The sequence below is a fragment of the Nyctereutes procyonoides genome, unplaced genomic scaffold, assembly GCF_905146905.1.
Source record: "Nyctereutes procyonoides isolate TBG_1078 unplaced genomic scaffold, NYPRO_anot_genome, whole genome shotgun sequence".
Lineage (NCBI taxonomy): Eukaryota > Metazoa > Chordata > Mammalia > Carnivora > Canidae > Nyctereutes > Nyctereutes procyonoides.
Window position 1 is genome coordinate 1,209,479 of NW_026575037.1, and position 13,232 is coordinate 1,222,710.

The window sequence follows — 13,232 nt, forward strand, 5'->3', positions numbered from 1 at the left end:
ACAGAGTCTAAAGCTTTAGCAGACTATCATTGAATTGAAGGCTATTCATTATTTTTAGAAGTTAACACATTTGACCAAGACAAGTTCTTTAAAGTAAGGAAGTGGATTTGGTTGGAGTAAGCCCTAAGCAATACCCTTGTGCTCCCTGTTTCAAGCTGGGAAAGGAAAAGTAGTTTGCTAAGAAAGGAGAGATCAGTTGTAGTTTTATTCTACCCACCTTGGGCTGAAAGAGAATGCATCTCCTAATAATTAAATCTGCTAAACTTTAATAAGCTTTAAAGTCAGTACTACCCCTAAAGCTGAGATAGTATGATACACTGGGGAAACCCACCGGCCCCATAAATCATTAGTTCTATGGATTGAAGCAAGTTACCTATGTTCTAGATGTCTTCTTATTTTCATTGTTTAAATTGTGCCAAAAACACCTGCCCCATTCACTTTATAGAGTTGCCCTATGATATATGAAAGCATTTTCCAAACTGTGGAGAGCCAGCTAAAAATATGAAATTATTACATGACAATATATTTTTTGATGATGCCAATTTCTGCGGTTTAATTTTTATGATTACTAATGATTACTCTTTACTACTGACAACATTTAGACATACATAAACAACAACTTCTCATGGGCCCTACATGAAGGAGGGCCCTTTGACTAACTGGTTTTATTAAGCATTCTGTATCTTGAATGTGATGAAATCAAGGGAAATTCCTAAGTAAAGTGCATTCCATTCTATGCCATCTGCGCTTCTGTCCCTATAGTTCTCTAACTTTAGAGAACATGTCTGTCTTCTTAATATTACCACATTTAAAGTGGGGTGTTGTTGGCATATCTGTGGCCACCCTCCCAGTCTGGCCACTTTTAATAGGTGGGCCTCAAAAAACATGAGTACAGGAAGAATAAAGTGATACAGACCAAGAATATAAGAACAAAGCCAGGCTACTCCCCTGAATCTTTTTTTTTTTTTTTTTTTTTTGCATACCAGGTAAGTCTCCCAGGACAATAAGACAATTTTTCCATCTAAGCATTCAAGAAGTAGACAAAGACTCTTCGAGAAGCTTGTGTCCCTGAGCTACCCACAGTCATTTATCATGGGTTAGTAAAGCATCTTTGCTGACCCAATGTCAGGCGTAAGCGAATATCTCTGGGCTGCCTTTTGAGTCTTTTTCAGATAAGCTTGAGAGATGCAAAGTCACATGCAAAGGGATTCCATTTGTGTTGATTTCTGTACTCAAACTGTGGGTGTTGAAAATCTGCCTCCTCCAACATACTCACCAGCATCTCTGCATGTGCTAAAGATGATGCAAAGGCCAAATCAAGTCTAGGAGATAAATTGGGGATTTGCCAGCAATAAAATCCCCCAGTATGTACTATTTTTTAGAACCTGATGTTCAGCATTAAATATCAAGTCTAGTATATCTCCAGCATGTAATTCATAAGTCCCTCCTACATTTTGAATTTTAGAGTTGTTTGTTAGAGCTTGTATGATGTCTTCATTTTTATATAGCCGCACCTCAAAAGGAGCTGGTTCCTTGTAGGCTGTATTGGGAGCCACTTGGCCATAAATTAGATATAAGCCATTCTGAAGTATCTCCAGTTTCTCTTCAGCTGTCTTATTCACACAAGGAAGCTTAGGATATGTTATTTGCCATTTTGAAGGTAATGGTCCTGTAAAAAATTTATAAAGGAGAAAAAAAAAAGGAAAGCATAGTTATTTATTTCCTTCCTTTCCTGATTATAGTTCTTTCTTACTTCCAAGTTGTTTCTTAGTCTGTATAGTTCTCTCCAACCAAAATTTTAGTATTTTGTTTTAGAGAAACTTGTTGTAGAGAAATCTCTTGATTGGAGAATTCTAAAGAAATGGACTTTGTTTTTTTTTTTTTTTTTTTTTTTTTTTTTTTTTAAATTTTTATTTATTTTATGACAGTCACAGAGAGAGAGAGAGAGAGAGGCGCAGAGACACAGGCAGAGGGAGAAGCAGGCTCCATGCACCGGGAGCCCGATGTGGGACTTGATCCCGGGTCTCCAGGATCGCGCCCCGGGCCAAAGGCAGGCGCCAAACCGCTGCGCCACCCAGGGATCCCCCAAGAAATGGACTTTGAATAGAAAAATGGGTTGTTAAGTTTTAGGTGGCATTTCATCTCTTGTCAATTAACATTTGTGAAGGGAAATAAAGAAGGAGGAAGGGAAAGAGGAATCACAAGCCAGGATTGTGATAACCAAACGTGACAGTTCATGCATATTCATCCTTTTCTATGTAGGTACTATTTACTGTGTATCATTTTATTAATGAGACCTTTCTCGTCAATCTACATAAAATAGTGGTCTCCTGCCACTCTCTCCCTTTATCCTGCTTTAGTTTTCCTTATAGAAAGTGTGTCGCCATCTAGCATATTATAAATTAAGTTGCTCAGTTGTTTATTTTTTATATTATACCCACTTGAATATAACATCTTTGAGGACAAGTGCTTCACTATTTTGTTCATTGCTATATCTTTAGCACCTAAAAGAGTTCCCGGAACCTAGTGTGTCCTCAATAAATATTTCTTGATTGAATGATACATCCATGTTCCTGAATTTGGTGCATTGTGTCTAAATCATGGCTCTTCTTTTTAGTTTATGGGTATATACCCAAGATCTAATTGGGATATCATTATCCAATTCTTCAAAAGTAACTACTAGTAAATTCATGAGTTTATAAATGGAAACTATTTGAATTTGACTGTTTAAAGTATCCCTAGTTTAATACTGTCACAGAGGATGGGAAAAGAATCAAGACTTGACCATTTATTTCATAGGTATATGTGGAATGTACATATCTTCCTAATGTTAATTGTTTTTGCATAGTAGTGTGATTTCAGAGCCCAAGGAGGTGTATTGATCCTTCAAAATACTTATTTGGCCTGTTCTCTAATTCTCTGTAATTTTTGCTTATGAAGGCAAAGTCTGATAACTACAAAGAAACCTTGATAAGAAAGCAACCCAGAAGGGATCACACGTTGATGTAAATTCTTATTTATATATAAATGATTGATTATAAAGCTCTGAGGGTAGATTCTAAAGGAGAATGAAGGAGAGATCATTAGAGCAAGAAGCAAAGTCTCTCTGTATCTCCAATGAACCCAAAGCCCAGTGAATTTCTTCCTGCTTTACATATAATATGCAGTAGATAATTGGCAAGTCACCAGGAAAAAGTGTCACTGGTTCTCTTATTCTGTAATAGGGACCACTTAAAGACTTGAAGCCACTCAGCAACACTTGAGGTTCTCAACATTTTATCACCTCAAGAAGGAATTTCAAACATATCATGATTTCCACTCCATTCACTAGGAAAACAAAAACAAATTACAAAGGCCGAGACTAGATTCCTCAAAAAGAGATTCCTTAATCCCAAAGCCAGGGAAGTGTGGCAATTCGAACTATATAGGAAAACAGGAGTTGCAGTGAACTTTAGAAATGTTCTGGGGCAGCCTGGGTGGCTAAGTGGTTTAAGTGCCTGCCTTCCGCCCTGGGTGTGATCCTGGAGTCCCAGGATCGAGTCCCATGTCAGACTCCCTGCATGGAGCCTGCTCCTCCCTCTGCCTGGGTCTCTGTCTCTGTCTCTGTCTCTCTCTCTCTCTGTCATGAATAAATAAATAAAATCTTTAAAAAAAAAAAAAGAAATGTTCTGCTCCCCACTGAAAATGTGTGTGTGTGTGTGTGTGTGTGTGTGTGTGTGGCCTGAAACACATAAACAATCCAAATGTATTTATTTTCAATTTTGTATGTATTCTAAGAAATACCCTAAGGCCCGGTGTGACTGGAAACTTTAATGGTTTTCTTAGCAAGTACCAGGTCACTTTAAGGCAAAGTGGCTAGAAACTGAGAGGATAGGAGAGCACAAAGAAAATAGCCATTTCCTTGGCTTTCATTCCTTTTCTATACATTTGTAAACAAAAATGCACAGAGCCAGCAGGGGGTTAGGACAGGTGTTACTTCTTGAGGCTGGTATTTTGCAATCTGTGTATGTTCTGGGAATGAGTCCCTATTGCATGGTTTTCACTTTTCTTCCGTATACACAAAGATATGTGGGAAAAAAAACAAAGCCTTGGATTCTTTCACCCTTGGTGGGACTCTTCCTTTCCACTATCCCCAATTCCTTGGCCTCGTGCTTCTGAGACTCCATCACACCCTCCACTCCACCAAGTAAGCTGGACAATCTGTGTATTTAGTAAACATAAATGCCCCACAACTTTATCCTAATCTCTATTTGGCTTTCTTAACCTCGAGACAGAGGGACTTTTTACCCTTTTGGTTTAATTTTTCTGCCTATGTGGCAAAAAAAAACAAACAAACAAAAACAAAAACAAAAACAAAAAAAACCACACACACACAAAAAAAAAAACCACCACGCACTGTACTGAGCATCAGCAATATGTGAAATGTGAGAACTTTGAGTTGTAGAAATTTGTAGCTTGTGCTTATTAAAAAGCAAAATTAAAGGTGGATTCCTGGATTTCAGGTCCTGGCCCTATAAGAGTGATGTGTATTCCTGCCCAGAGAAATGACCTTGAATGTAAGCTTTATCAGGGCATGGACTTGTCTGTTTGGCTTACCTCTGAAGTCTCAGCTGCTAGAAAACTGCTTGACACAAGATAAACAGTTATAAATAGTGGTTTAAAAATGACTAAAGTAGGATATGGGCTTCCTTCTTGCATCAAATGCTAAGAAAAGTAAAAAGGAGGTATGAAAGATAGGTTACTCACCAAACTTAGCTACACAGGGCTCACTGGCAGTCTGTAGAGGAAGAAAAAGAGGAATTGGTCAGGAGAATGACAGTGTCACAGATTTCTTGGTTGATTTATTTAGAGCTTCAGATCCTGAAGCAAACTTCTTTTCCCGAGTCATATTAAAAAATTCTTCCCTCCACCTTGTCTCACCTGTCTCAGCTTCCCATTGCAGACAGCTGGTTCTGTCCTTTCCCTTTTATTACCTAACTGCCCTTTTGAGTCTTCTAGACAAAAGTTAAGTTCTCCTCCCATCCACCTAACCTCTACCCACAGGGCAACTATTTTATCTTGAACTCTCTTCCTCTTGGGCTATAGAAATTATCTATATATAGTAGTCTCTATGCCCCAGTCAGTACACAAGGTGATCCACTGGCATGTGAAAAGAAAATAATAGAATGTCTAGTTAAGTTTATTTTTATTTTTAATAATATTAAATCAAACTATAGAAATACTCACCATGAAGACTGGTAAAGCTGCCCTCATTTAATATGCAGACAATCACACCACTTACAGTAAGTGAGATACTGTGAGGAGACTAGTTTCAAAATATCGTAACATACCACAGTTTACTTGCTACAAGAAGCCATCAGTGTGGCTAATTCTATAAATACTGGTATTTAAACGCCAAAGGCTTTAAAATACTTAGTAGTAAAATAAGATATAATCACAAGATATTTTTTGTACCATGTATAGTTCTTTGGTTTCCCTGCAGCAAAGTGCTTAGGAGACTTTTTGAACTTAAAGATATTGCACGTTTTTTATGGAATTTCTTTGGCTGCTATGGTAGGAATAAAGCAAACAGACCCCATGGCAAAAGCAGTGAGACCAGCCAAAAATTCACTATAATCATCTAGGCAAGAAAGCATGATGCCTCTGACCAAGGTGCTGGCTATCCTGACATGGATATGTGATGAGAAAATGAGAAGAAAAAGATGACTTAAACATGTTGGGCATCAGTAATTGAAAAGATGAAGTTGTTAATCACTGCAATGAACAAGATTCAAGAGGAGTAAATTGAGAGGAAAGAGTGATGAATTCACTTTTGGACATATCAAGTTTGTGATGCTTATTACATATCTAGGTAGGAGTGTCAGCTAGGCAGACCTATGAGGATGGAATCTAAGGAATTCTGATGGTATAAAAATTGGAGTCTTAAGCTGTTGTGTGACATTGTAAGACGTGAGATCATGTGAGATTGTTCTGGCAATGAGTATAGATAGAGAGGAGCATTGGAACACTGCAATGTTTGGAGGTCAGGGAATGAGGAAGAAACACCAAAGGAGATTAAGAATGAAAGGCCAGTGAGTCAGAAGGGAAACCTGGGGAGTGTGATGTTGGAAACCCAGAGAAGAAAGTATTGCAAGAAGTGGTCAGCTGTATCAAATGCTGCTGAGTCAAGCGAGAAGAGGACAGGGAATTAACTGATGGATTTAACAATACAGTCGTCACTGGGGTTCTTGGCAAAAGCAATTTCTGGAATGTGATGAGGACAGAAGCTTAATAATTAGAATGTCTATAAAGTTAAATAAGAAAAGAGAAATTGGGGGAAGTTTGCTGTAAAGTAAAATAGAGAAATTAATTGGAGTCTTGATGGGGATAGGAGGTCAAAGAAATTTTTGTTGTGGTGGTTTTGTTTTAACATGAGAGAACTGACAACATGGTTATCTGTTGCCATTTGATGACAATGTTCCAGTAAAGGGGGCAGGGGAGGATAGAATTTAAGAGCTGGGGATAATTGCTGGAGCAATGTCTTTGAGTAGGTAAGAGGGGATAGAATCTGGTTCACAGGTGGCCTTACATAGGTACATGAATAATTCACACACAGTGACAAAAGGGAAACATAAGTCTATGTGAACAAACTTGCAGGTAAGTGGTAGATATGCTAGGGAGTTTTGGAACTTCTTTCTTGCCTACTTCTATTTTCTCATAGAAATTGGAGGCAAGGTTTTCGGGTAAGAAAAAGAATGGGGAAAAGCTATTGCATGTTTAAATAGAAGTTAAAGGAATAAAATAGTCAAGTAGAGGAGAATGGAGAAATATAGGTTATGACAGTCAAAACCCATGAATCAAAGTAAATTAACTTAGAATATAGCCTTCAAATTATTGTATCACAAAGTGTTAAACTAAGATTAAGAATATAAAAGAAACACTTTTGTCAAATTACTGAAATTTTATTTTGATTAGTTTAGAAATGTTTATATCATATTAACATATAGAATATAATATTCTGGTAAAAGAAAAACAGTCTTGCACTGTGAATAAACTAGAGCAAGCATGTTATTTAGTTTAACCTTATAAGTTTCCATTTTGTGTATCTTTTTATTATATATAGTATTAGTACTTCTATGTAACATAATAAATTACCATACATGTTGTTATTGTACTAAAAATATTTTATTGATAAAGAGGTGCAACAAAAAAGCTTGGATTCCTACAGTTGTTTTTGCTCTTGCGATTATTTCATCCTCCTTTTGGGATTTCTTAAAAGAAATGCTGAAATTCAGTTTAGTTTGATCCATGGTAGTCATGTGGTAGGGATTTCCTTATCTTCAATTTTCTCGTTTATAAAATGGAGGACAAAATAGCATCTAGCTCACTGAAGGTATTTATGGGTTTAAATGTAATAATTGTTAAGGAGGACTTTTCTCAGACAGATCTGGTCCTGCTCATTAAATATTACCTGTTTCAATAATGATGCTGATTTTGATGAAGAATTGAAAAAAAACATGAATCACCTATATTCCCAACTAGCATTGTCAGCAAGAAAAAATACAATTTATAGTCCTTACCTCTTAAGCAGTTTATAGTCTTTCTAGAAAGATGATTACACACATGAGGCAATTGGGTAACAATCTAAATATAAATGAGTGCTAAAATATGTGGCACAGATAGGATCTGTGGTGTCTACTATCATTCATAAAGAGTGTAGGGAAAAACCTAAGGCCACAGACAAATTAGTTGCCAGAGACAGAAATCCCAAATGCTGTACTTGGACTGCTTTAATGTCTATTTCTGAGCTATGTCAGAAACCACCACTAACATTTTCTATTGCCACAAATCAAAATCTATCTAATCACAAAAATCATCTATTTGGCAACAAGGGATTCTCTTTAGCTGAGGAAATGAAATAGATGAGCAAGGAATATCCATTTTGTTAAAAATCTTTTTAAATTGATCTGCACTATGATGTCAATAATAATGATGTAAATATTAATCACTACAATTTATTCAGAGCCTACTATGGGTCAGGTACTATACTGTCTCATTAATCCTTATTGCAGGTCTATGGGATAAGAACTAGCATGCTCATTTGCAGATGAGGAAGTGTGTCTGAGAGGGATTAAGTAATTAGTCCAAGGTCATATAGCTGATAAGAGGCCATGCTGAAATCCAAACAGCCTGTCTGATTCAAAAGTCTCACCCCCACTACTCTGTGGGGGCAGTTTCTATTTATAATTCTGTTGATGTTTGGAAGGGGTAAATATCCATTTATAAAGAAGCATATGGGACTTCCCATTTAATTCATTTTTGCTTTTGAAGGAGCAATTGCTCTTCTAACCCCATTATGATTTAAGCCCAGATTTAAATGCCTGGGTTCAAATGGCCAAAACAATCATTCTTTCTCCAAACTAATCCTAATATAGATCATCATTCGGAAATAGACTCTATTCTGCTTTTAAGAACAAGCACAACTTCCCCTTTAGGAAGCACCTTTCATTTCATTGAAGCAGGAGTCTCTTCTGAACATTTGGTTTTTGGGTTTGGCATTTTTTTAAAGATAACTTCTATGAGGTTATTTTCACTGAGGGGTAGACCAAACTTCTTGGGTTCATAGTCAATAATTTCAGTTGTTCAACTGAAACAATCCAACATCAAAACAATCCCTTTGAAAGATGGGGTGAGAGGGGAGAAAAAAATGTTCTCTCAAGGAAATTTCTGTTGGTCTAGAAGGACTAATTTTCCTATCTAACACTTTTTGAATTAGTGCCTAGAGAAGTGGGAAAGTGGGATTTTGTATATAAAAACTAAAGTGGAGACCAAATAAAATCTCCAAGGTTTATGCATATTGTAAGAAGGTGGAAGTGGCCACCTCATAATGACTCAACATCCGCTAGCTACTCAGTCCTCCTTTCCTAAGATACTTTTTTTGTGACCATTAAGGAAAAGGAAGTTTAGGCAAGTGGAAAGTGAGTTAATATTGTATCATCTGCTGGACCATTGGCTTGTGCTATAGGAAATAAGCCTTTATGTTATCCAATCAGGAAAATATCCTGAAAACCTTTTAAATTTCCCCAAACTTGAAATAAATTTGGCTATTTCTGTAGAGGCAGAAGTTTTCATTGAGAAGATGCATGTTGTCTAGGAGAGAGAATCAGAGCTCAAACACATGGGATTGGTCAAATTCAATTCTTGCAAGAGGTGTCCTAGATGCCTCTGGCATTATTAGACATCCCAATAACTACTGTATTCCTTTGAGAAGAACATTTCCTGTCTGGTTTATGCATTGATACCCCAGTCATATGCAGAAATGGATAACAGGTATAACATATCCTACATTCTTCAGGGAAATCTGGCTAACCTTGAAGTGGCTTTAAAAGGGATTAAGTATTTCCAAAGTAAGCTATTGCTATTCTCACCCTTCCTCTTCAGAAATCAAAACACTCAGAATTCCTGACAACTCTTTTCTTTCTGCTCAAAGGTTCACTGTTCCAGAAAGTTCAGACTTCTGTTTGCGTTCCTGGAGAGAATGGGGTATGATTAGAAATGCTTCTGTTGCATATCCTAGTGTACAGTTAGGGAATACAGATTAATAGGTGACTGTATAAAAATTTGGCCAAAGCTGCACTTGCCCTAAGTTGACATCAGCAACTACAAGGTACTTCTTTTTGCATCTTTTCTCATTTACTTTTAAATATCTTAATTAGTAGAAACATGTCATTGAAACCCTCACTGGCCAATCACCTTAGAAAAGTGTTTTCCCGGGTGCTAATTTCATATCATAGCCCTTTCTTAGACAGGCATATACTACCTTATTCTCTCTAAGGCTCAGAATCTCCAAATGTACCCAGAAATAGACTAAAATCCTAAATTAAATAAGGCATTTCTTCTTTTATTTTTGATCAATATTACGTAGTCAACCATCAGAAAAACTTCAGCAAAAACCTAAATATCTCCATTTCCTTTACTAGATCCACAACTTGGATTGGAGCTCAATGGGAAATTCCTGATAAGCATCAGGGGCTTCCCAAATAGTAATGTGCTTCCTCCTTCCTCCATGAAGCCTTCCCTGATCACCCTAGTCCAAAGTGATTGTCCCCTATTTTGAATTCCTAAAGTATCTATGTTCTATACTATCCTTAAATTATTAATCACTGTATTTTATACCTAGAAGGGGCACTGTAATAAACAAATCCATTCTCCTACCACCATTTTTCAGATGAAGAAATTGAGAACTAGAAAGATTAAATGTCTTTCTTAAATTCATACAGCTAGGGTAACCTAGAACCAGAATCCAGATCTTACTCCTAGTTCAGTGCCAATTCCTTCCACAAAGATGCACTAACCACCTGTTGCCTACCTTATTCTTTCTTCCATTATCTTCTTATATCTTTTCCCTCAATAAGATGATAGCTTGCATCCCATTCTTTGAAGGCAAACATATGTTTTATACCTTTATTCCACCAAGAGGGCTTAGCAGAGTTCCAGAAAGGGAGAAAATATTCCAAGGCATCTGTCAATTGATTTAATTAAGTGATTCTATCTAGCCCAGTTATGCATCTAACACTTGGCATTTTCTAATACCTTTTATTTCAAAACATTTAGATAAGCCTAAAAAGCCATATGCCACAACAAAATTGAAATTCTTTTTGCATTATCTGTACCCATACATCTCTTCCAATTAGCTCTAACAGTACTGAGTGACAATGATAATAACTAGACTTACAAAAGAAAAACAGCAGTTATAGGTACTGTTGTCTCCTTACCTTGAATGGAAGAAAAGTAAGAATTAATGTGCTGAAGGAGCAAATCAACAGCAAAGTAACTGTTGTTGAGTAGAGCAACCATTGCTTCCAGGATAGTCTGTGTGTCCCTTGAGGACTTGAATGGCTTAAAGACATATCTTCCATGTGGCTCAAACTCATTCTCTGCAGGAATACAAGCTCTGGAAGGCAGAAATTCACAAGTGATGGGCCAATGATGCAACTAGTCAGTTTTGTGGTATGGTAATTGGCAGTGGGTGTAATAGGCGGGGTTTTCCTTCTGATTCTGTGTGTTGGAAAACGATACTTTTGGGCTAAGTGATGACTCTTATTTGGCACAAGACCAAATGCACTGAAAGGAACAGAAGGCTAGAAGCCAACACAGACGGAGAGGATGAAAAAAGCCAACACAAGGAACATTCAGAGGAAAAATGTTCTTTTCTGAAGCACAAGGAAGTATAGTACTGTGCAGCATTACAAATTATTTTCGGATAAGAAAATTATTTTTATAAGAAGAAATAAAGCTCAAGACTAAGCCCTATCATGCTCTAGATATCATGTATGTGTAAGGCAGGGGTTGAGGAGCTTGGGAGTCTCGGGCGCATGGTTTGGAAAAAGAAAGTTTCATCAAATTTCCTAGCCCTTTCTAGGATATAAAATGTTCATTCTGGATCCCTGGGTGGCGCAGCGGTTTAGCGCCTGCCTTTGGCCCAGGGCGCGATCCTGGAGACCCGGGATCGAGTCCCACATCGGGCTCCCAGTGCATGGAGCCTGCTTCTCCCTCTGCCCCTCTCTCTCTCTCTCTCTCTCTCTCTCTCTCTCTCTCTCACTGTGTGCCTATCATAAATAAATAAATTAAAATTTAAAAAAAATTTTTAAAAAATAAAAAATAAAATGTTCATTCTGAAACAGTCTATAGAAAACTGTTTTCTATAAACATAAATAGAAAAAAAATAAAAAATAAAATGTTCATTCTGAAACAGTCTATAGAAAACAGTTGTATTACTAGAATTTCATTTAAAAAATATAAATACAATAAGATATTATCTCATATCTCATTATTTTAAAACCCTGAAAATTCAATGGTGGCATCAAATAAAGTTATCATACAAAAGGATCTTTTCCTACACCCTGTGATGAGCTTATACTCTACTCCAAAATACCTGAGTTTCTTTCTGGCACCCAAACTGCTGATTTACTACAAAATTGAGGAAGTCTCTGCTTCTCTGTACCTCAGTCTTGCCATCTGTTAAGTAGGAATACCTACTTTTTTTTACAGAATGCCAGCATCATGTACTAGAAAGAACATGGATTCTTAAATCAATCAGACCTGAAAGGAGAGTTTGGCACTGCCTAGCTCTTGCCTGGCCTTCAGAATGCTACTTGACTTCTCTGTTTCCTTAATTTTAAAATGGAGAAAATTGCCACTTCATAAGGCATGAGAATGAAATAAATATGAAAAATTTGGCTTATATGAGATGTCCCACAAATGTTTAGCTCTTTTCTACCCTTCTTAGAGATGCTACAAAGATGTAATCAATCATAAAACCCTAGAAAAAATGATTTAAAAGAAATATTTAGAGAAAGGTCTTAGACAACTGAAATTCATTTAAATAAAAATAGTTTAAATGGAAGTATTTTGAAGAAATTTTTTTTTAATCTGAGAGAATCAAAGATTTTTTTAAAAAATTAGGAGGGGAAAAGGCTTAGAGATTTAAGGTCCTCATATATGGAAGAGAAAGCTAAAATAATAGAGGTTGAATGATGGGTCATATCATGAATGGCTGAATACAGTGGAGTGGGAACCTGAGCTCAAGGATACCAACCATCTTCTAAATTAACCATCTTCTCTTAGTATCACACTACTTGTAGTAATATTTCTTACTGTGTTGTCACATTTTAACTTGGCCTTATTTTACCTTGATCAATAATTTGTCTCTGAGGAAGAATCCAGAGTCAGACAGGAATAATTTTTCAGTACAACAGTGTTTCTGTGACTCCATACTAGATGTTATGATGCAGAGATGAATAACAAACTGACTCTAGAAAAACCAGACCTTGTACCTAGAATTCTTGTACTCATATCATGTCTGTAATGAACATGCACAAGCACAAAATTTAAAATTGACTCCTGAAAATTTAGACTCCTGCTTCTTTGAACTGCTCCTTCTCCTGTCTCTTCTCCAAATTTTAGATGGAAATGCCTCTGCTTACTCACTTCAGTGAACATTTATTCAAATGAGGATCTATTCCAAATAAAATCCAGTTCCTCCTTCCGCCCTTAACCAAGATTGGGATCTGCTATATCCTCATTATTTTAACCTTATGAAAGTATCTTAGGAAAGATAGCATTCTTATCTTAAGAAGAATACATTCCAGGGCTTCTTTTCATGAAACAGTGTTCAGAAAGGAAGGAATTTCAAGTTAGGACAAGTGATAGTAGGGAAGACTTTTTGAAATTTTGGAGTAATGAGTCACCAT

The 13,232-nt window shown here is 36.7% G+C and overlaps 1 protein-coding gene across 1 annotated transcript; it reads right to left on the reverse strand.

The window, feature by feature from the left end:
- Positions 1 to 985: 985 nt before the first annotated feature.
- On the reverse strand, positions 986 to 10,913 carry TNFSF18 (TNF superfamily member 18). The gene is made up of 3 exons (XM_055319369.1): positions 10,755 to 10,913; positions 4,747 to 4,777; positions 986 to 1,669 (listed from the first exon to the last, which is right to left on the reverse strand). The coding sequence occupies exons 1-3, from the start codon at positions 10,911 to 10,913 to the stop codon at positions 1,323 to 1,325; spliced, it is 537 nt and encodes a 178-aa protein (XP_055175344.1). The 3' UTR covers positions 986 to 1,322.
- Positions 10,914 to 13,232: the final 2,319 nt, after the last annotated feature.

Coding starts and splice junctions, on each gene's coding strand:
- TNFSF18 (XM_055319369.1), bottom strand. CDS start 10,913: ATGAGTTTGAGCCACATGGAAGATATGTCTTTAAGCCATTCAAGTCCT. Junction 4,778..10,754: donor TTACTTTTCTTCCATTCAAG/GTAAGGAGACAA, acceptor CTTCCTCTACAG/ACTGCCAGTGAGCCCTGTGT. Junction 1,670..4,746: donor GCCCTGTGTAGCTAAGTTTG/GTGAGTAACCTA, acceptor AATTTTTTACAG/GACCATTACCTTCAAAATGG.